The following is a 24,174-nucleotide window of genomic DNA, read 5'->3' on the forward strand; positions in this document are numbered from 1 at the left end:
CCCCCTAAAGTGTTGCATTGACTTCATGGCTATAGTTCTTCTTCCCAAAAGCTGCTTTGTGGACCTATTTTGGCTGGCCAAAAGGCCTCAAACAAATCAACCAGCATGGGCCAACTGCAAGAGAAGATTTCAGTGTTCCCAGGGAAATACTTGAGTGTGCAGAAAAACAACAACATTAGCTTCTAAAATTAGTTGATACATTTTATTCCTGCCACAAACAGGGGCGTAGTGATGGGGGTGCGATAGGGGTGCGATAGGGGCGCTCCGCATGGGGTGCCACCACTGAAAGAGTGACAAATTCTGGGGGGCACTCACCAGGGGGCCTGCAGCGCGCCCGAGCCACGCATCTCTCCTGGGAGAGACGCGGTGTCTCGGGCGTGTACAGGCTCCACTGCCAAAAAGATCTGCCTGCTGCCTCCCCCTCAGCTGTAGAGCGGCTGAGGGGGAGGAGGCAGGCAGACACCTCGGAGCCCCACAGGCAGCTGGCCTCGCCCCCGCCCCGGGCACCCAGCCAGCTTACTCCACCGCTGACCACATATACCCCACCTGGAAGTCTGGGGGCTGTAAGGGACTGCAACCTTGGCAACACAGAAGCAGGCACACATCCTCAGCAGGCTAGGATGCCAATAGACTGGAGGCAAGTGAAGATTTTGTGGCAGGTCCCCACTTGTATTGGAGCCTAGTTAGAAACTGTTCCTTCTGATGGCAGGACTGTATGCTTGAGTTTCTTCTAGGAATAACACACAGCAGACTAGTGTGGCATAGTAGTTAATGAGCTGGACTAAGACCTGGGAGACCAGGTTCAAATATCCACTCATCCATTATGCTCGCTGGGTGACTTTGGGACAGTCACTATCTCTTAGACTAAGCTACCTCACAGAGTTGTTCCGAGGCTAAAATGTCGAAGTGAGAACCATGAAAGCCATCTTGACCTTACTTGGAGGAGAAATGGAGTATAAATAGAATTGGCTTAAAATGTGTACCGATTTGAATTTCTCATCCATCTTTAGTCCACACTGCTTGTCTCAGACTCTGTCACTGCTTTTCAGCAGTGGTATCAGTCTTCTTGGCCAGCTGCACTTTCTCTGGGAACAGATAGGTAGCCGTGTTGGTCTGCCATAGTCAAAACAAAATAAAAAAATTCCTTCCAGTAGCACCTTAAAGACCAACTAACTTAGTTGGTCTTTAAGGTGCTACTGGAAGGAATTTTTTTATTTTGTTTTCTCTGGGAAGTAATTATAGTGCTTTGTCTGCTTCTAGCACATTCCGCTTGCAGGACAAGACTTGGCATGGAGCACTGGAGCAAGCACTTGAGCCAAATAACTTCCTGCTGAAGATTAAGCCATTTGAAAATTAATTGTTAATTGTTCCCTCAGCTGCTATTTGGTCTGCAGGAAAAGCCTCTTATGCTTAGCTTTTCTGCATATTTGCATGCTATGAATGGATGAAACACATAAGAGTTTGGATTTGATATCCCGCTTTATCACTACCCGAAGGAGTCTCAAAGTGGCTAACATTCTCCTTTCCCTTCCTCCCCCACAACAAACACTCTGTGAGGTGAGCGGGGCTGAGAGACTTCAGAGAAGTGTGACTGGCCCAAGGTCACCCAGCAGCTGCAGGTGGAGGAGCGGAGACGCGAACCCAGTTGCCCAGATTAAGAGATTACCACTCTTAACCACTATACCACACTGGCTCTCATAGGGGGAAGGGCTTGGGATTGGGCAAAATTAAATTGTGCTGGTTGGGGGAGGTATTGAGTGCAGGACGCTATAAAGTTCATATTTAAATTACTGCCTTTGAAGCATACCACAATGAAGTTTCAGAATAATAATAAAAAAAGCATTTTGAGGAGTTATTTCACCTATGAGAAATCTGCATGAGATTTTTGTTTTCTCCCTGCAATTCACTTCAGTTTTTATTGTTCTTTTGTTTTTCATCATGTTTTGGATCCAGTTCCTTGAGCAGCAGATGATGCTGTCGACCAAATGGGAAATGCTACAGCAATGCTATAGGAGCCTTTGACTGGATTTAACCGTCCAGGGGTCCTTTATCTTTAGGGACAAGGGTGGCACTGTGGTCTAAACCACTGAGCCTCTTGGGCTTGCTGATCAGAAGGTCGGCGGTTCGAATCCCCGTGATGGGGTGAGCTCCCGTTGCTCGTTCCCAGCTCCTGCCAACCTAGCAGTTCAAAAGCAAGTGCAAGTAGATAAATAGGTACCACTCTGGCGGGAAGGTAAACAGCGTTTCCATGCGCTGCTCTGATTTTGAGTTTTCGTTGCACCAGAAGCAGCTTAGTCATGCTGGCCACATGACCCGGAAAAACTGTCTGCGGACAAACGCCGGCTTCCTCGGACAGTAAAGTGAGATGAGCGCCACAACCCCAGAGTTGTCTGCGACTAGAATTAACTGTCAGGGGTCCTTTACCTTTTTACAGCAATATAGTCTGCAAAGTGTGAGCCTTCAAAGTACTGAATCGCTTTTTCCAGTCTTCTGCCCAAAACTTGAGGATGCAACTAAGCAGAGTGCAAGGACAGAAGGGACTGCTGTTATCAGAACTCCAGCTACTGCAAGTGGTTGTGGAACACCCAGCTACAAGGTTGGAGGATATAGTTAAAAAGGAACGGGCACTTTGGAAATTGCCTCAGACAATTGGAAAACTGGAGGTTATGCAAAACAATGGATAGGGCCTTGCTCTGAAGCTGCAATTGGTGGAGATATCTCAGGTGGCCTAGAAAACTCTGAGGGTAGCTCTGGAAGGGTAGGGTGTTGCTCCAGATGCATTACCTGCTCTAGTGGTAGCATAGGTAGATCAGCATCTTGTGGGAGTGAAGGATATGCTTCTCCCATTTTTGTAAGAGAGCATTTTTGTAGAAGTAGTGTATATGACACTAGAGGTAAAGAGAGCTCTGAGATATGTGTAGCTCTAGAAGTTCAGGTTGCAGCTCCAAAGACAAGAGATACAATTGTATGCATGAGGAATGTGATTACAAAGGCTTAGGGAACTGCTGCAGGAAGAGTGTTTGGCCAGAAGATTGTAGAGATGAAGGAAGCTTTTTGGGTACTATGTTTGGCTCCAAACCTTCTGGAGATGAGCAGTTCTGGAAGTAAGAGACCCAGTTTTGGAAGTGGGAAGGGTGGGTCTAGACGTATTAGTAGTTTAGAGCGGGGAATGAATAGCCAACCAGAATGTGGAAGTGGAGGGTTTCATTTTGGGACAGTTGACTGTGGGTCAACTGAATGTGAAGGACGTGCCTTCTGGGCAAGGAACTACTGTGTGAGCATTGGGGTTCATGGAGTTACCTGGGCAGGGAAGATTGATTGTTAAACCATTGCGTGGACAGGCGGAGTCCCCAGATCCCACGCAGTCCCCCCCCCGTCATGTGGAATAACGACTCAAGACAACGTGCTATGGGATTAAATTGGCCACAACTTTATTAAATTTCAAATGTGGGTAGACCTTGGCTCAGGCATTGGGCGTTCTCCCTCCCCAGTCCCCAGCTGGGGACCTAGGGAACATCAGGGTTATCCAGTGGGGGGGGATGGGCCGGCTCTGGAGAACATATGTTCAAGCAGAGATAGCCGCCCCTGTTACGCTGCCGCCGCAGGGGAGAGCAATGACGACCTTTCGGCGTACGGTCAAAGCCTCCCTTCAGAAATCCCTTTAACGGGGAACCCTGGTATCGCCGCCACGAAGAGGAAGATGGACTAAAGGATTCCGCCCAAGGCCTGATACCGCCAAAGTTGTGACGTTTTGCTACGGGAAAAGCGAAACCTGCCAATGCAGGGAAATTCCTTTCCGGCCCTTTAACAGTGACCTTAACGTAGCAGCGCCCGCATACCTGTGAAGAAAAGTTAACCTGTAAAATAAGACATTAACTGAGGGTGGGTAGGGTGGGAGAAGCTCTGGAGCCAAGTGAGGATTTCCAGGTAAGATCCTCCCTTTATTGTGTGGGCAGGTAATCCCTCCCCTACCTGGCCTGGTCTCCTTGGCAACACTTCCCCCAGGTGGGATTGGACAATTGACTGAGGTAGGCGGAGACCTCTAGGTATCCCACCTGAGGGAGGCAAAGCCAAGCCTATGCTGCTGGAGCCGCTTCGGATCTAGGGGCTGCACGCGTCCACGCAAAGGGCGCCCCCCGTTTTAAGCGGGGAGCGGTCATTCTGGAAACTGTAGATTTGTAAGGGGCAAATAGTCTCCTAACAGCTCTCAGAACCCTTCACAGACGGATGGACGCGGGTGGCGCTGTGGGTTAAACCACAGAGCCTAGGGCCTTGCCAATCAGAAGGTCGGTGGTTCGAATCCCCGTGACGGGGTGAGCTCCCATTGCTCGGTCCCTGCTCCTGCCAACCTAGCAGTTTGAAAGCACATCAAGTGCATGTAGATAAATAGGTACCACTCTGGCGGGAAGGTAAATGGTGTTTCCGTACGCTGCTCTGGTTCACCAGAAGCGGCTTAGTCATGCTGGCCACTGAGGAGATTTCACCCCTCCCATATCCAAGAATCTCCTGGTGAGTCTGCTGATTCTCCAGAGAGGAGGGGGCAGTTTTCTGCTCTCTACTTATTCTACTCCAGCACCACATCAGTCAGTCGATCAGTCAGTCAGTCAGTGTGTCGGAGAGAGAGAGACTGAGTGTTAGAGATCGTGTGTAGAGATAAGGTTGCTGCTAAGAGCAGCTGCAGACACTCAGTGCAGTTCAGCTTTTTCATTTAGCTCTGTATATAGTTTGTATAGTTGTAGATAGAATAAAGAAGATATTCTACAGAGCTGCTCTCTGTGTTGTTTATACTCTGCTGTACTCTGCTGTGCGACAACTGTCTTTTGTGGAAGTGAATCCGGTGCTCACAACACTAAGCTGTGAGTCCACAGCACTTTGACCTGTTCCTGTGCAGAAGGTGGTCTCTGGAAGTGCTACCCAGCTTGCCTAGCCCAGTCGGGGCTGAAGTGGATGAGTCCAGTTCGTGGCACTGGCTCAAGGGCGATGCTGACAGCCACATGACCTGGAAGCTGTACGCCGGCTCCCTCGGCCAATAAAGTGAGATGAGCGCCGCAACCCCAGAGTTGGCCATGACTGGACCTAACAGTCAGGGGTCCATTTACCCTTTACCTTTATGGATGTTTAAAGTGGCATGGTATTGCTTTAAATGTATCATGCAGATGGTTTCTATTGCACTATTGCATCAAGAATATGTGACAGAATACACCCACAAGAAAACACCCGTCTGGAGAAGCCTGAAGTATATGACAGACTGTACTCTTCTGAGTAACCATAAGAATATTCTATTCATCCAGCAAAAAATATTTCCTCTGTAGGTGTGTTTTTCTCCCCCCCCCCACCCACCTTAGTAGATTCCTGTTCTTGAAATCTTTAGTAGCCCTAAGCAGTTGTCAAATTACAAGAGGCATATATTTAATGGAGCAAATTGCATCTTAGATGGAAAAGGATCCTCCCTGCAGAAGGTGGTGAGCCTGGCATTCCTCATGAACCCAATAAAATTAAAGAATGCCTAAGTGAGGGGATTAACAAGGCAAATGAGCCTGGTCTAACTTTGCCACAGACACAGGGCTCAATAAATGCTGCCCATTCTGTCTCAAAGGCAGACATGCCTTTTAAATGAAAGGGAGTTGGTTACTGGATCAAGGCTGGAACAGAATCCCAAGGAGGTCCTTCCTCTTCTTGCCCCACAGTCATCAGACTTGGTGGCACCTCTGGAACAGGGCATGGTGATCTTTGGACGTGTCAGCTGGTCCAGAGGAATGTGATGAACAAGTGAATAGCCCAAGTGTATGGCCCCCTACACACACACACACAAACCCACACACCCAAAATCAAAACAACCATCTCCTCCCACAAAGACATTAAAACTTTGTGCCAGTTGAACCATTTTTGAAAGCGTTACTTACATGGAGATGTCTGATCGTGCAAGTATAGCTGTCTAGATCCAAATGCCAGAGGCAGATGCTTTTATTCCAGCCCACAGAATCCCCTTTCCTTCATTCTGTGGAACTGTGTGAACATAACAGCACCAACCACATTTATATCCTGCCTTTTCTCCAAAGTGTTCAGGGAGGCATACATGACTCTCTCCCTGTCCCTTTTATCTGCACAACAAACCTGTGAGGTATGTTAGCCTGAAAGAGAGTGTCATATCCAAGGTCCCCAGTCTACCCATTCATGGCTGACTGTGGATTTGAACACTATCTCTGAGATCTTATTCCAGCAGTCTAACCACTACCCTGGCTTTCACATCCTTTCTTTCCCTCCTTTAGCTTCTCAGGAAAATGTCTGTCCACCCCTTAACCATATACAATAAGATGCATGAGAGCATTAAGTGGCAAGAGAGATTTTCATTTATTGCCATCATGGATGTTTGCATTTTGCAAGCTGGTTTCCGTCTGCCATCTGTGTAAAAAGGTAAAGGACCCCTGACCATTAAGTCCAGTCGCGGACAACTCTGGGGTTGTGGCGCTCATCGCGCTTTAGCGGCCAAGGGAGCCAGCTTTTGTCCACAGACAGCTTCCGGGTCATGTGGCCAGCATGACTAAGCCACTTCTGGTGAACCAGAGCAGCGCACGGAAACAGCGTTTACATTTCCGCCAGAGCGGTACCTATTTATCTACTTGTACTTTGATGTGCTAGGTGGGCAGGAGCAGGGACCAAGCAACGGGAGCTCACTCCATCGTGGGGATTCGAACCGCTGACCTTCTGATTGGCAAGCCTTAGGCTTTGTGGTTTAGACCACAGTGCCACCCGTGTCCCTTGCCATCTGTGTACAACAGCACTTATTTACATGCAAGCTGCTTGTCTCAGAAATACTGATGGTATTTCTCATTTAAGTCAGCAAATAACTCACTTGCTGGGTTGTAGCTTAGCCTTGATGCTTTCTTCAGCCCCACCATTGCAGGTTGTTTGCCTGGCTTCATATTTACTCAAAGGTCCAGACCTTAACTAGCATTCCAGTCCTGAAAAGTAGCTGAGTGACCAAGAACTGCTAGAGGCTGGGCTATTCCAAATTTAAAAAATGATTATGAGGCATGTGAACCACAACACTTGCTGTCCTTGCTGAGCGAGAGGCAGGAGAGCCAGTGGCTTCAATTAGAATGCTTCCTACTGACAGATGTACAGCTGCTGGCATTTTGCCACACATGAAGAAATATGTTAAACCCAGGACGACAAATCAACATACTACAATGCAGGCAGTTTTTCAGGCCTTGATGAGGAGAATGGAACTGCTACTCTGGGGGCTCTCTCCACTAACTCTCCTGCAGGATCATCTGGTGTACAGACTACCTCAGAAGGTGCTGGACTCTCCTGTAATGGAAGTTTTAAAGCAGAGGTTGGGTATCCATCTGCCATGGGTGCTTTAGTTGAGATTCCTTCATTGGGTTGGGTTAGATGACCCATACAATTCTATGGTTCTATGGGACGCAGGTGGCGCTGTGGGTTAAAGCCTCAGCGCCTAGGACTTGCCGATCGAAAGGTCGGCGGTTTGAATCCCTGCGGCGGGGTGCGCTCCCGCTGCTCGGTCCCAGCGCCTGCCAACCTAGCAGTTCGAAAGCACCTCCGGGTGCAAGTAGATAAATAGGGACCGCTTACCAGCGGGAAGGTAAACGGCGTTTCCGTGTGCGGCTCTGGCTCGCCAGAGCAGCGATGTCACGCTGGCCACGTGACCCGGAAGTGTCTCCAGACAGCGCTGGCCCCTGGCCTCTTAAGTGAGATGGGCGCACAACCCCAGAGTCTGTCAAGACTGGCCCGTACGGGCAGGGGTACCTTTACCTTTACCTTTTATGATTCCATTGTATGCATGAGTGGGTGTAAATGCAGCTGGTGCGATTCCTGCCATCAGGATCTAGTGTAATGCCTCAAAATGGAGCAATGGGGGTCAGAACAGAGTTTGCCTGTGTCTATTGGATCATGAGCCGGCCCCACTGCCATCACATGACAGCATTTCTGATGGTTTCTATGAATTTGCACCTTTGTAGAAAACTGGATGATGCTAATGGTTCTCTTCATTTCTTGTTGCTTGCATTAATTGTGTGTCTACACAACACCATCCCAGTACAGTGGAACCTCTACTTACCACCATAATCTTTTCCAGCGGCCCATCCTTTAGACAAAATGGGTTGCTGGTAGAAGCGCCGTTGTGCGCATGTGCAGATGGCAGCAGCCGCTTCTGCGCATGCACAAATGGCAGAAGCCGCTTCTACGAGTGCATGAATCACAGCAAACCCAGTATTTACTGCCGGGTTTGCCGCGGTCACAACTTGGATTGGGCCCAAGTAGAGGCGGTCGTAAGTAGAGGTTCTACTGTACAGTGGTACCTTGGTTTACAACGATAATCCATTCCGGAGGTCCGGTTGTAAACCAAAACAGGTTGTAACCCAAGGCGCGCTTTCACCAATGGGGCCTCCCCCCCAAAATGGGTTGTAATCCCAAAAAAGGGACACACACTTCCGGGTTTGATGTGGTTGTAATCCAAAATGGTTGCAAACCAGATACCACTGTATTAGAAACATCTTCTGAATAGATAAGGGTGATAGTAACAACAAACAATCATGCTTCAGGTTTTATATTGTATTCTCCCCCCAAAACACAGGCACTGTTGAAATAATCATCACAACAACACTGTAAGCTATACAGAAGCAGGGAGAAGAGTGTGTTCATGTTTTCATAATTTTCCAGCCAACCAGCTGGCTCCACTCACTGATCTGTTCATGCTATAAATAATAAAAGGGTAGATGTGCCAGCTGTGCATGTTAAAGGCACAATCATTTGATTTAAAATGGAATGGTTTTTTGAGATGTGTCAATAATAATGAGCAACAAAAATAGTAGGCATGAGAAGTAGTCTTGATTTATGCCCCCCCCCGCCATGTAATCCTGATTATGTCAGAGGTGGGCAACCTGGGTGCATTATAGCACAGTTGGACTCCAACTCCATCAGCTGTAGTCCAGTAAGGACTGGAGGGTCTCAGGTTACCCATACCTGTTACATATCTTAGAGAGGACTTTTACACCTCGTTTTTTATGATTTTAGTTCTGAATTTCAAAAGTTTGCAAACGATACATACATTCCAAATACACATCCGTTTCACATTTGACTTCCCCTCCATGGTTTCCCTCGTAATTTCTAAATTTGTTGCATATCATAAATATTCTGTCTTTTCCAAATTACACTCCAATAAGTCTTCAACTGCTGTTCTTCATTCAAATCCTACCTGCATTTTCACATGTTTACAATAATTCTTTAAATATTCAACAAAAGGTTTCCACTCCGCCTTAAAGTCTGCCTCTTCTTGATCTCTTGATAGTTAAATTTGCTAATTCAGCGTGTTCCATCAGTTTTAGCTGCCACACTTCTTTAGTAGGTATCGCCTGATTTTGCCATTTTTGTGCATTTAAGTGCAGTGTGGCGCCCAGTGCCAGTCATGCTTTGTTGCGTTTGTTGACTGAACTAAAAAGTTTCGTGAGCCTATTATTTATTTATTGTGAAACTCATATTTTGTCATTTTGTCACACACACACACACACACACACACACACCCCTCAGTGATGACACCCGGGGCAGCCCGCACCCACCGCAGCCCCCTTCCTTCGCCACTGCATGGAAGATGGGGCAAGATGGTGGCATCTGCATGAGGCAAATTGCAAAGGGCCTTCCTGAAGCCATTTAGCTTGAGCCTAATTTCCTTATGGAAAACAGATTAATTAGATAACACAACATCATCACCCAGCTGCTTGCAAGCCAAGCGACTTCTCCCCATTTCAGATTACTTCATTGGCATAAGGTTCTCTTTCTTTGATGTCTCCTTTTGTATGCATGTTGAAAAATGCATTTCATTTGCCATTTATGACTTCCAAGTCAACCAGTCCCATGGATTAAACTGATTGCTATCTTGAGGCCAAGCCCATCTTATTGAAGGTATATAAAGCCTCAACTTCCAGTGGACATGTGAAAAGGGGTTCCATTCTCTTCCCCTCTCTCTAGGACATCCGGTTGCAGCTCAGCTTTGCTTCAATAACCTCTGTCCCATCTTTGATTAAGCCATCATGAGCCGGCAGTGCTTCAGTTCCCGGTCCCTTAATGGAAGACGGCCATCATCTGGCTCGGCCATCAGCAGTGGATTTAGGGGTGGCAACAGTCTGTCTTCCATCTGCTACACCGGAGCAGGCAGATGTGGTGGCTACAGCAGTATAAGCCACTATAATATTGGCCGTAGCAGAAGACTTTCTGGTGGAAGCCTTGGTGGATACGGAGGAAGTTCTGGTGGATACAGTGCAGGCTTTAGGGACTTCAGTGGTTTGGGCTATGGTCCTGGGCCATTGGGCTATGGTTTTGGGCATGTAGGTTATGGTCCTGGCATTGGAAGGCCTGGAGGCTTTAGTAGTCGAAGTGCAGGGGCCTATGGCACAGCTGGAGGAGTCAGCAGCCAAAGCCTTGGAGGCTACGGTGGCGATGGAAGTGGTAGCTACAGATATGGTGGCTTCAGCAGCCGAAGTTTTGGTGGTGTTTGTGGCAGAGGCTATAGGACAGTTGGCTTTGGCAGCCCGAGTCTGGGTGGTGGTGTGTATGGCAGCAGAAGCATTATTTGTGGCCGTCCTGTTTGTGGGGGTTTGGGCTATGAGCCCATTGGCCGTTTTGGTGACTGCAGGGGGATCCAGTCGGTCAGGGTCAATACAAACCTCTTGAGGCCCCTTTGCATACAGGTTGATCCAGAGATCTCTAGAGTGAAGGTGGAGGAGCGAGAGCAAATTAAATGCCTCAATGACAAGTTTGCCTGCTTCATCGATAAGGTGAGATTGTATGGTGAGCCTGCTCTGTTGCATTCTGTTTGAGTTAGCCTCTTGTGAAGAGACAAAGAGATGTTTTACTTTTCAAAGAGCGTCTAGTAGTTTTTGTGTCTGGGATTAAGTGGGGAAATGAAAAGATGTGTAACCATTTGGACTGCATGTTTAGTTTCCGAGTTACTCAACGTATGATTGCATTTCTCCTTGCCTTTTAAAAACATCTTTCATTTCTAGGCCTGTCAGTCAATGAAATAAAACTGACTAATCAACTATGTTTATTTACTAATCAACTAATCAAAATGTTTATTTAAATATTAATTATTTAATTAACTTTGCATATAACTAAAAAATACAGGGCAAATATCCTTTTAGAGCATTAAAGGGCTGTGAGATAATGTCCACACTACAGTAACACACCAGAACCAAAATAGCCCTTATTAACAAGAGTGATTCTAATGCCTCCAGACTGATTAAAATTGGCCTGCATTGGTTATTTTATTTCTTTTTTAAGATGTATATTGTGTATGGTGTTGGAATGGGTTACAACAACCAAGATAAAGAGATACAATAGAGTTTAAAACAAAAATCCACCAAAAGTAATAGTCCTTCAATCTGGACGTACTATCATAAAAGCCCTGCAAGAAGAAAGCAAGCTTTTATTGGGTGCCAAAATATATACAAAGCAGAAGCCAGACAGAGCTCAGAGGGGAGAATATTCCACAGGAAGGGTGCTACTGGGCAAGACTGCATGGGGAATGGCATTCTTCCAGGCACTCAGACCCCGAGTCATTTAGGGTTTTGCATATTGTACTGGTGACTAATAGGCATCTAGCATTAATATTTAAGAACTGGTGTCATAAGATCCCTTGCAAATGTGCCTGATGATCATCTGGCTGCTGCATTTAGAACTAGTTATAATCTCCAGACCGTCTACATGGGTAGACCCTTGTAGAATGCATTTCAGTAATCCAACTGTGAGATTACCAGGGCATAGATAAAATAGGCTAGAATCCTAGTGCGAAACCCTGCAGAACCAAACTGTGCAGATTCCTAAAACCCTGACCAGCAGCTTCTTGGAGACTGCGTGAAAAGAGGAAAGTTGCAGCACAGCACTCAGCAGTGGCCAGCACAGCTCATGCCAGAATGAGCAAGAGGGAGTTTAGCTGTGAGTTGTGCCATGTTGCTGGATGCTCTGCATCCTCCAATTTCTTTCCTATGGTCTATGGACGCAGGTGGCGCTGTGGTCTAAACCATAGAGCCTAGGGCTTGCTGATCAGAAGGTCAGCGGTTCGAATCCCCATGATGGGGTGAGCTCCCGTTGCTCAGTCCCAGCTCCTGGCAACCTAGCAGTTCGAAAGCACACCAGTGCAAGTAGATAAATAGGTACCACTCTGGTGGGAAGGTAAACAATGTTTCTGTGTGCTGCTTTGGTTTTGCCAGAAGCAGCTTAGTCATGCTGGCCACATGACCCAGAAAAACTGTCTGCAGACAAACGCCAGCTCCCTCGGCCTGTAAAGCGCGATGAGCGCCGCAACCCCAGAGTTGTCTGTGACTGGACTTAACTGTCAGGGGTCCTTTACCTTTTTACCAAGCAGGACCTCCTTCTCCAGCTGCTTTAAAGCAAGAGGTCCATGGAAGCAAATAAATCCCTCTGGGTTTTCACATGCATTGAGTGTGTGGGTGCAAATGGCTGCCCCCTTTTCTTGGCTGCTCTAACCTATGCAGGTGATGGAAATGCATCATTTCCAGCTGCCTTATAAAAACCCAGCGGGGTCTCAAAATTTCAGTAGCGCCCTGCGCAATGCCAAAATTCAATGACTCCCAACTCTCGTCTTCCATTCTACATGACAGCACTGTTCTGTGCCCAGTGGAACCAAACCGGTCATGCTCTCCTAAATCTGCCTCGGACAACCCCCACTCAACCCAGGATTGTCTTTGCAAACAGACAACAGCTCTCTAGGGGTTCAGACAGGGGAGACTCCCAGCCCTATTTGGAGGTGCTGAGAAAATGAACCTGGGACCTTCTGCTTGGGAAAAGAAATGCTGTACCACTGTCCTGTGGCCCTCCCCCAATTCTATTTAAGCAGAAATGGACTGAACTCTTTCAGACCCTTTGGAATTTAAAGTTGAAGATCATTGTGTGTGTGTGTTTGTGTGTGTGTGTTTGTGTGTGTAATAGTAAACTATTTATATTCCACTGTGTGTATTTTGATGTTTCCTTTGGATGAATTTGAACTGGGAACTGAATGTGAACCAAACTAGTTTCTTTAGTAAAGCGACAAATGTGAACTGGACTCATTTATTTTTTTATTTTTTATAATGGATTTTCCAAGCTCTGGTTCTGTGTGGCTTGCTCCCAGGCCAAGCCTTAACTTGATAAACAATTAAATTGATTATGACTGCACGCTTAGATAAAACTTGCTCCCATTCAACATAGGAGGGCAAACTGTTGATTCTGAGTTAATAAAAATAGGATTGCACTATAAGGCTTGCAGCTCTGTCTATTTGCAAACCATTCTTTTTTCCAATGGCAGATTTAAATGCTCTTGTTCTATAGTTTGTCACTGTATACTTAAAAGTAGTCATTTCTTCTCCCATAGCATTCCCTAAGCAGTTACAGCTGTACTGCATAGTATACTACCCATCAACTCAGTTCCTGGGAATCACAAGTGGGAGAATGCTGTTACACACAAGGTACTGCTTGTGGGTTTCCCACAGACATCTGGCTAGCTACTGTGAGAACAGAACAATGGACTACAATGGGCCTTTGGCTTGATCCAGCAGAGCTCTTTATGTTCCTAGATAATTGTGGGTTCACTCTGTTTCTTCATTGTCAACTCAACTCTTCTGTTTGCTTTAGAAATGCATTAAATGCTAATGCCTGGTTCTGGCAAAAACAAAAACAAAACCCAACCCAACCAATTGGATTCAAGATTTTTCTCCACCTCATAGGAAGACCTAATAGGTTCCTGTGTTTAGTAAACTATCACCATGGCTCCATTTAAATTGCAGGTGAGGCACTTGGAACAGCAAAACAAGCTTTTGGAAACCAAATGGAATTGCCTGCAGCAACAGGGGCCTGTTGAGAAGAAAACCATTGACCACCTGTTTGAGAACTACATTGCAACCTTGAGGAGGCAGCTGGATCTTTTGCTGAATGAGCGGGAGCAGCTGCAATGTGAGCAAGCTAAATTCCAGGATGTGGTTGAAGAGTACAAATGCAGGTAAATGGTGGGCTGTCTTCCGCCAAAAAGGTCTGGTTTAAGAAATGAGTAAGGGGTCTATTTCTCCTGGGATGCTGCGTCCTCTAACCATTTGTGATGGTTCTAAGACACAGCTATCGGCAATTTGAGAAGAATAACGCTGGCCCACCTTATAGGGCTATTGTTAAGATTATGGTGGTAGTGTGACTAAAATGTTTGGACACTTGAAATGTGCTTTATAAAACAAGTGCTAAGTGTTACCTTTATGTTATTTTCATTCTGAGTTCTACGAGGTAGATACAGTGGAGAAATATTGCCTAGTTCAATATGATGAACATGCTCGCCCTTCTTTCACCCTGTGCTTCTCAGCTATGCTGAGTCCCAAGCCAGAATCTCCCCAATGCAAGTCCAGCCTTCTGTCCATGCCCAGACAGTGGCTCCCAGACACTTTGCAGTAGAGCTGATTCTTTGTATCTCCTTCTGTTCTCCACTGCAAGGTATGAAGAAGAAATCAACCGGCGTATGGCTGCGGAAAATGAATTTGTGTTGCTGAAAAAGGTGAGTCAAATTGGTTTCGAAGAATGGAAAAGGCAATTACAGTGGTACCTCGCAAGACGAATGCCTCATAAGACGAAAAACTCGCAAGACGAAAGAGTTTTTTGTTTTTTGAGTTGCTTCGCAAGACAAATTTCCCTATGGGCTTGCTTCGCAACATGAAAACGTCTTGCAAGTTTGTTTCCTTTTTCTTGAAACCGTGCATTCAGGGGGTGCAGTTGCGACTTGACTTCGAGGAGCAACTCATAGCACGCGGTGTGGTAGCCTTTTTTGAGGTTTTTGAAGACCTTGGTGATTTTTGAAGCTTTTCCAAAATCCGTGCTTCGCAAGACGAAAAAACTCGCAGAACGAATTAATTTCGTATTGCGAGGTACCACTGTAATTAAAATGTTCAAAGAGTTGGAGGCATAGCATGGTCATTACACTTTGCCCTGCTTGAGAAGCTCCCCCCAAAGCATCTTCTAAGCACAGTGCTGGAAAAAGATCTTTCTTTTTATGCATCCATATAGCGCCTGCCAACCTAGCAGTTCGAAAGCACCTCCGGGTGCAAGTAGATAAATAGGGACCGCTTACCAGCGGGAAGGTAAATGGCGTTTCCATGTGCGGCTCTGGCTCGCCAGAGCAGCGACGTCACGCTGGCCACGTGACCTGGAAGTGTCTCCGGACAGCGCTGGCCCCCGGCCTCTTAAGTGAGATGGGCGCACAACCCCAGAGTCTGTCAAGACTGGCCCGTACGGGCAGGGGTACCTTTACCTTTACCTTTATTCTTCTTATTAGGTACCTTATAATAGGCCTTTCTTTGTGTGCACGTTGTCTATGTTATAGCAGAAGCAGGGAACTGATGGCCTTCCAGATGTTGATAGACTCAGCCCCACCATTGGCTCCAGCCAGCATAACCGATGATCAAGGATGGTGGAATTTGTAGTCTGGCAACGTCTAGAAGGTTGTGTGTACCCTATACCATTAAAAAAAATTTTTTAGAAAGGCCCGATAAAATCATAGTATACATACGTATGCAATGCTACAGTGGTTTTTTTTCTTTTAATCTAAGAGTCGAAAGCATGTAAAGTGCAAGTAGATAAATAGATACTGCTCCGGCGGGAAGGTAAACGGTGTTTCCATGCGCTGCTCTGGTTCGCCAGAAGCAGCTTAGTCATGCTGGCCACATGACCTGGAAAAACTATCTGCGGACGAATGCCAGCACCCTCGGCCTATAGAGTGAGATGAGCGCCACAACCCCAGAGTCGTCCACAACTGGACCTAATGGTCAGGGGATACCTTTACCTTTTTTAGAATCAAGCAAATATCAATGGATGTCAGGTTACAGACAGTAAAACTGTGGGGTTCACTCTGTGGCAGCTACAGTGGATTGCAGGGAGTGACATGGTGCAATTCTAAACATCTCTATTCAGAAGAAAGTCCCATTGAGTGCAGTAGTGAGAGCCACTTCAAATGCATGAAAATATACCAATATGGGAAGCACAGTCCCATAAGTATATATTGTTTGGAAAAGTTCTGGTAAGTTTCACATTGATAGAAAGCTCCCCTTCCTCTGACTGTGCCACTACTTCTCCCAACTCCACTTGAGACAAGTAGGTAACACAAGAATGGTTGATTTAATTATCTGTCATATTAAAGCTCAGGTCTTTCTTGACTGATAGTATGGAGACCTCCTCTCCTCTCCTCTCTCTCTTAAGCAAGCCTTGTTGTCACTGAATTACAAGAGAAGTATTTATTGTGTCTTGTCTTTCAGGATGTGGATTGTGCTTACACCGGCAAAGTGGAGCTGGAGGTGAAAGTGGAAGCTCTAAGACAGGAGCTGGAATTCCTCAGATGTGTCCATGAAGCAGTAAGTATTTCTCATGATTTATTTTGGATCTCTGTCTTCTTAACTTAAATTCATTTTTTTCACATTTCTGCAGCAATTCGCGATTTTTGAAATAAGAAAAACAAATCCTCATGAAATTTCGCCTGCAGTTTAGCATGAATATCTCCTAATAAACACATTTTATATGAAGTTTTCACCAATGTACATTTTTTTTTAAAGCAATGTCCCCTAAAATAAAGCAATTTTGCATGCTATTTCCCCCAGCATATGCATTCTTGTGAACATTGGTTGGAGAACTGCATTGTGAAAATCGATATATCCACCTTTAAATGTGAGCCGAATCAAACCAATTCCCCATGCCAATTTCCAAGGCAACCGGAAGACAACTTTAGATAGTTCATCCATCTCTACAGCTAATGAAGTAGTGTCTTCTATTAATATTGGAAACAGCAGCAAGCTTTAAAAATACAAACTAATCATCATTCACATTAAAATTATTACCCGCCCTTCAATATCAGGTACCCTGGTGGGTTACAACACTTTAAAAGTCAGAACTAAAACCATTTAAAAGGTGTTACAGTCACAAGAATAGAGTGGCCACATGGAACAGCCCAAACTGTCTCCCTCCAGTATGGACAATTGATGACCTGCTAAAAAAACAACACCAATCATGTTTTCTTTTCAGGAAATAGAAAGCTTACAGACAACAACAGCTGACACCAACGTTGTTGTGTCTATGGACAACAACCGAGAGCTGGACATGGAGGGGATCATTAACTCTGTGAGGTGTCAGTATGAGGAGATTGTACAGAGGAGCAAGGATGAGGTCAATGCTCTTTACGAAACCAAGGTAAACATGATATAGGCCTGTCTGCAACAGAGAGAAGCAAATGCCATTGACGGTTACCACTGTTTTAGATAGCTGAATCCACAGAGGCAAAAATAAAGGCATCCTTTCTCTCTGATTTTAGTTCAAAGATCTGCAGTCCACCTATGGGCTTCACTGTGACGCTTTGGCTAAGGGCCGCCATGAAATCCAGGACCTGACTCGCCTTATCCAGCGACTCAAGGCTGATATGGAAAATGCCAAGAAACAGGTGAGAGAGGTGAAGTCGAAGAGGAGAAGGTTGAGCAGCAGAAATCATTTTCCTGGTCTTGATGTACACCAGGGTTAGTCAATGAGGAGCCTTCCAGGTGCTTTTTGTCAATGGGAGCTGTAGTCCATCAGGGATGGTAGGAGCCAACAGCACCTGGAGGGCACCTCATTGGCCACCCCCAGATTCACACTGAGCTTTGTGCTCACTATTCAGAACTGAAAGAAACATTTTGTATTTATTCAAAAATGGGAGGCAAAGGAAAGAAAATTCCCGGTCCTGCTGTAATAAAAGTTAAGGCACTAATGCTGTCTTAGCTTGCTAGATTCATTGGTTTCTATTCTACTCATTCTGAAACCTCATTGATAATTAAAAAACCCACCTGCTCATACATAATTTTCTTGCCTGTTTGTACCAGCTGCTTTCCTGTCTGATTCTCCCCTCTAAGAAGTCATCTGATTTCCCCACCACCACCCTATGTTTCCTCTTTCCTGCCCCAGCTGTTTCCTTCACACCATAGAGTTTAAAGACACCTCTGGCTGCTGCTCATTTCTTAATTTCTAATGATTAGCCTGGACTAAACTGAATCAAAAGAATCACATACGGCTCCAGAATCTGGGGCTGCAGGCATACCGTACTCTTAAAGCACATTCTGCTGCCCTCCCCCAATAATCCTGGGACCTGCAGATCACCCCTCAGAGAACTATAATTCTTAGCATCCCTAAGAAACTACATTTCTCAGGATTCTTGGGTGTGTGTGTGCTTTGAATATGCTTCAAAAGTATGGAATGCATGTAGTCTGTGACTATCTACTTAGACTGGGCCAGGAGGCAGAGTATGTGCAGATCTTTCTCCTACTCATTGAATGTTACTAACTGAGGATGACTTTTCAAGCCCTAGACGGCCTCGGCCCAGTATGCCTGAAGGAGCGTCTCCACCTCCATCATTCTGCCTGGACACTGAGGTCCAGCTTTGAGGGCCTTCTGGCAGTTCCCTCACTTCAAGAAGTGAAGCTACAGGGAACCAGGCAGAGGCCTTCTCGGTAGTGGCGCCCGCCCTGCGGAACACCCTCCCATCAGATGTCAAATAAACAACTATCTGATGTTTAGAAGACATCTGAAGGCTGCCCTGTTTAGGGAAGCTTTTAATGACTGTTGTTTTAATGTATTTTTAATCTTTTGTTACTGGGACGCGGGTTGCGCTGTGGGTTAAACCACAGAGCCTAGGACTTGCCGATCAGAAGGTCGGCGGTTCGAATCCCCGCAATGGGGTGAGCTCCCGTTGCTCGGTCCCTGCTCCTGCCAACCTAGCAGTTCAAAAGCACGTCAAAGCACAAGTAGATAAATAGTAACGCTCCAGTGGGAAGGTAAACGGCGTTTCCGTGCACTGCTCTGGTTTGCCAGAAGCGGCTTAGTCATATTGGCCACATGCTCGCCAGTAAAGCGAGATGAGCGTCACAACCCCAGAGTCAGTCACAACCGGACCTAATGGTCAGGGGTCCCTTTACCTTTACCTTTACCTAATCTTTTGTTGGAAGCCGCCCAGAGTGGCTAGGGAAACCCAGCCATATGGGTGGGGTATAAATAATATATTATTATTATTATTATTATTATTATTATTATTATTATTATTATTCATGGACCAACTCTTTTCTCTCTTTATCTGTGCCTTTTGAAGATTGATGTTCTACAGACAGCTATCGCTGACAATGAGCAGCGTGGCGACTGTGCCCTGAAGGATGCCAAGGCAAAACTTGCGGAGGTGGAGAATGCCCTGCAGTGCTCTAAGGATGAACTTGCCCGCCTGCTAAGGGATTACCAGGATTTGCTGAATGTCAAGATGGCTTTGGACATCGAGATTGCTATGTATAGGTCACTTCTGGAAGGAGAAGAGAGCAGGTGGGTGGGGGGAAAAAATAGCGCCCATGCAATACTCATACATCCTTGCTGGAACGTTGCTTATATTGTTCTTTGGAATGTAAATATAGAGATTTTGATGAACAACCTAAAATCAACAATAATATTGCATTGATAAAACGAATACAGAAAAATGAATAGATCAGATTACTACATCATAGAAGGATCACTCCTCGGGGAGCACTTGGGTTAAGATGCTGAATTAATCAGCTGGAATCCAGGAAGAAATCCTGTTATCAAGTTATCTCAATAATGTGTGGTTGATTCTTCACTATTGCTAAGTTTTGAAACGTGGGGAAATAATATATGATGTGATTGAACCTAGTAAGCTTACACAAAAATCTTGCCTTTCAGTTATTCACTATTCCTCAAAGTCACATTTCGAAAGTCAGATTAGGAAATATTAAAAAAATTAAAATAATTTGAATTCTGAAATATTGGGGGGTGGGGTGGGACAGAACATATTTTGACTACTGCTGCTACTTCTGCTGCTATTATTGAATTCCCGATTACTACGGAATTGTGACACTCTTAGAATATTAACATTTTCTTCTCTTTTCTTGACAGGATATGTAGTTCTACTCCAGTTAACATAGGTAAGTAACTTTAAAGCTATATATTATTGCATTTGGACGCGGGTGGCACTGTAGTCTAAACCACAGAGCCCAGGGCTTGCTGCTCAGAAGGTGGGCGGTTCGAATCCCCGCGATGGGGTGAGCTCCCGTTGCTCGGTCCCTGCTCCTGCCAACCTAGCAGTTCAAAAGCACGTCAAAGTGCAAGTAGATAAATAGGTACCACTCCGGCGGGAAGGTAAATGGTGTTTCTGTGCGCTGCTCTGGTTCACCAGAAGCAGCTTAGTCATGATGGCCACATGACCTGGAAGCTGTCTGCAGACAAACACCGGCTCCCTTGGCTTATAGAGAGAGATGAGTGCCGCAACCCTAGAGTCGTCCACAACTGGACCTAATGGTCGGGTTCCCTTTCCCTTTACCTTTTTTTATTGCATTGAAAAATGCTATTCATTTCACTGAGAGGCCTTAGATGTGTGTGTCTGAGTAACTGTTTCTTTTCCTCTACTCTTGTAGCTGTGTTGGGTTGCTCCAACATCTCTCCAGGCGGTGGAGCTGCATATGGTGGTACCTTGGGAGGAGGTGGAGGATTTGGAAGGAGATGTGTCTATGGACTTGGATCAGAAGGACAAAGTGCCAGCGGCGGTGGAGGATTCAGTTCCAGAAGTGGAAGGCTGAACTACAGAGCTGGATTTAGCTCTAGGAGTGGAGGGTACCTTTCGAGATGCACAATGAGCTCTGGATTTGGGCAATGCAATACCAGTAGTGTGGTTCCCTGTGGACCTAGGGATTGTGGTTTAGGATCCATAGGTAGTGGAGGCTTTAGTTCTAGGAGCAGAGGATACAGTTCCAGAAGCGGGGGTTGCAGCTCAAGTGGACCATGCATTTCCTCAGCTGGTGGAGGCTACACCACTGAGAGCACAGGAGGCTGTGGAGTGGCCCACACCTCTGAGTGTTCAAGCGGTGGCTACGCCACTGGCGCCGCTTCTTCCACTAATGCCGGATGCAGCAGTGGAGACGCGAGACGCAACTCTGGGAGTGGATGTCGAACAGGGTATGGAGGAAGCTGCTCCATCATCAGATAATGTTCAGGCCCAGAATATTGTTTGGGGGCAGTGGGGGATGTTTCTGTTTGCTGAGGAAAACAATATACCATTATCCATCTCTGCAATTTGTGTTAAAAATGAGGGAGATCTTGGCATTGGGGATTTCCCTTTCTTTGGCCTTTTAACTCCCCCCAGCCCTCCCAAAGTCATAATATATGTTGGTCCAGAAGACCTTGATTCTGAACATCACTACAGAAGTGGTGGGTTTTTGCCACATGATGGGTTTTGCCATAGGGGTGAGAAGGGTGTCAGAGAGGGCAACCTCACTGAGAAACCCCCGCCATTTCAGTCATTGCATTGTATTCAACTAAGTTATAATCAGAGTAGACCCATTTAAATTAATGGACCTAAGTTAGTCATGTGTCCACTAGCTTCAGTGGGTCTCCTCTGAGAAGGGCTAACTTTGGTTACAACCCATAATTATTGACAACCTCTTGCCTCATGATATGGCACCAACCTTTCATGAAGATTTCTGGACCTAGTAATGTTGGCTATTTGCTGGGTGACTTAAAGTAGTCAATAGTCAATAATATTCATACTGAAGCCCAGAATCCTAGTAAGACACTTTGGGTGGATTTCAGCATCATGCTATGGTGAATGTCCCACCAGCACAAACATTGCAACGTCCAGGTGGAAAGGTCCTCTCTCTTTGCCCCTTGTGTGTTGTTCTGGAGGTTCTCCCAATGCCCTCCAAGCCAATTTCAGGGTTGCCAGGGGGCATGAGGGGGGAGAAGAAGGGAGAAAGCCCCTTTGCACGAGGGGTGGCCCTCACACAGGGCATGTGCTGATGGGACTCATTAGGTGAATCCCACACTATGTCAAGGGCATTGTAGGAAATTGAAATGGCTGATCTTCAGGCTCAGCCAAGTAGTATGAGCAGGGCTTCCCACCTGGGTGCTGGAATCCCAGCAGCTATATGAGGACGCTGTGGGTTGTATTCAACCAACCCTTACTTGGGTAGATCCATCAAAATCAGTAGCCAAGGCTAACTGAGGCCCCATCTGCACTATGCATTTAAAGCAGTATCATGCCACTTAAAAAGTCATTACTCCTCCAAAGAATTCTGGGAACTGTAGTTTGTTGAGGGTGCTTGGGAGATCCCATTCCCCTCACAGAGTGACAGCCCCAGAGATCCCTGGGAAGAGAGACTGATGGATAAATCACTCTGGGAACTGTAGCTTTGTGAAGGGAATAGGGCTCATCTAGCAACTCTTGGCACCCTTGACAAAACACTGTTCCTTTGATTTTTTAAGAGAAGCCAAAACTGTTTAAAGTGGTGTGATACTGCTTTAAATGTATGGCACATGTCTCATGTGCATTCGTTTTATGGGTCTGCCTTGAATAAAAGTTACTTGAACACAACCCTGTGTTTCTAATGCTAGCCTTTGTGAACAGGTTCAGAAACTTAATCTTAACAATTTTTGGAGGTAGTTTAATTGACCTGTGAGATGGTGGAGGTTGATTCCTCCCATTATAGTATTTATTACTCAATGGATCAGAGAAAACCATTTTAGGTCCATTACATTAGATGAGGGATAGGGAACCTCTGGTCATCCAGATGTTTTTGAATTATGCTGACTGGGGTTGGTGGGAGTTGGAAGCCAACAGCATCTGGAGGGCCACATGTTCCTCATCCCTGCATCCCACAGAACATCTGTATTTCTTTGATCATATGTTAACTCTGCTTGCATCAAAGTTATATTTGTTTAATTATGAAGTCTCAGAATGAGGCCTGGGAATTATTGTTTGGTGAAGATGCTGTCTGTTCCTAGCTCAGATAAGTACTGTTTCCAATTGTTCATGGGAAAGCAATATTCTTTTTTGTAGTTCTCAGTGGAAATAACACTTTCCTCCTCAGTGCTACTGGTGGGAACAGATTTAATAGTTATTCCCATTTTCCAGATATCCCAAGGGATTGTCATTCTGTGAGAAGGAGCTAGAATATTCTATAACAGAAAATGTTCAGTACTCCACTAAAGTATCACTCTCAAAATCCTTGGGGTATCTGTTAAATGTTCAAAAAACCAACACGTATTTCTCATGTAAATATGGCTTCATCTCTCTGCTGTGTAATTGTATCTTCTGAGGTTAAATAAGGATCAGTTGATACATCTCTTTGTAGTAACTTGAACAAAGAGTACTAACGGCTTACACTTCTTATTTTCCACTCAATATACATGAAAGGAAAGCTTTGGGATTATTATGCATATATGTGATTACCATCACACTGCCTGCCTGCCACTTATCAAACAGCTCTCCCCTTTTCTTTGTCTGGCAAATAAACAGTATCTGTAAATCTTCTTGTGTCAGATGATTATTTTTAATATGAGGTGGTTCAAGGTAGGGATTGGGGATAGATTTGATACTGTTCACGTTTAAAAGCGAACCTACCTATTTTACAATTTCTGAAACAATGAGTGAACAAAAACGCATCCATCCTTCAAAATCTACACTTTTCTGAATTTTGCAATGCAAGTAGTGTGTACGGCAAGGCATATACTAGGGTAAAAAGTGTGCATAGAAATGCATATATTAACGAAATGCAACAAAAGTGCATTATATTAGGGAGAACTGCTTTGCAAATATGCATGTATTAGGCATACAACAAGTACAGTGGTACCTCGGGTTAAGTACTTAATTCATTCTGGAGGTCCGTACTTAACCTGAAACTGTTCTTAACCTGAAGCACCACTTTAGCTAATGGGGCCTCCTGCTGCTGCTGCACTGCCGGAGCACGATTTCTGTTCTCATCCTGAAGCAAAGTTCTTAACCTGAAGCACTATTTCTGGGTTAGTGGAATCTGTAACCTGAAGCGTATGTAACCTGAAACGTATGTAACCCGAGGTACCACTGTATAGACATTAGGAGAAATTTGCACTAAAACGCTGATGAATTCTCAAACTGCCCATCTGTAGCTTATGGTCAACCTGTAAAACAGGGGTAGTCAATGTGGTCCCCTCCACCTGCTGTTGGATTCAAAGTCCCATCAGCCCAAGCCACCACATTCAGTGGGTCAGAGACGATGTGAGTTGTTGTCTAACAATATCTGGAGGATGGCAGATTAGCTGCTTTTGCTTAAAGATTCCAAGTGTTCACCAATGGCCATCTAAACCAGG

At 45.5% G+C, this 24,174-nt stretch overlaps 1 protein-coding gene across 1 annotated transcript; it reads left to right on the top strand.

Annotated features, from left to right (window-relative positions):
* Positions 1-10,049: 10,049 nt before the first annotated feature.
* Positions 10,050-23,474, top strand: LOC307209793 (keratin, type II cytoskeletal 75-like; the record flags this gene model as incomplete). Its single annotated transcript, XM_079965160.1, has 9 exons — positions 10,050-10,793; positions 13,800-14,011; positions 14,488-14,548; positions 16,299-16,394; positions 17,059-17,223; positions 17,345-17,470; positions 19,145-19,365; positions 19,951-19,979; positions 20,469-23,474. The coding sequence occupies 9 exons, from the start codon at positions 10,050-10,052 to the stop codon at positions 21,035-21,037; spliced, it is 2,223 nt and encodes a 740-aa protein (XP_079821286.1). The 3' UTR covers positions 21,038-23,474.
* Between the last annotated feature and the right edge of the window lie 700 nt (positions 23,475-24,174).

The sequence above is a fragment of the Podarcis cretensis genome (genome assembly GCF_951804945.1).
Source record: "Podarcis cretensis genome assembly, chromosome: 2".
Lineage (NCBI taxonomy): Eukaryota > Metazoa > Chordata > Lepidosauria > Squamata > Lacertidae > Podarcis > Podarcis cretensis.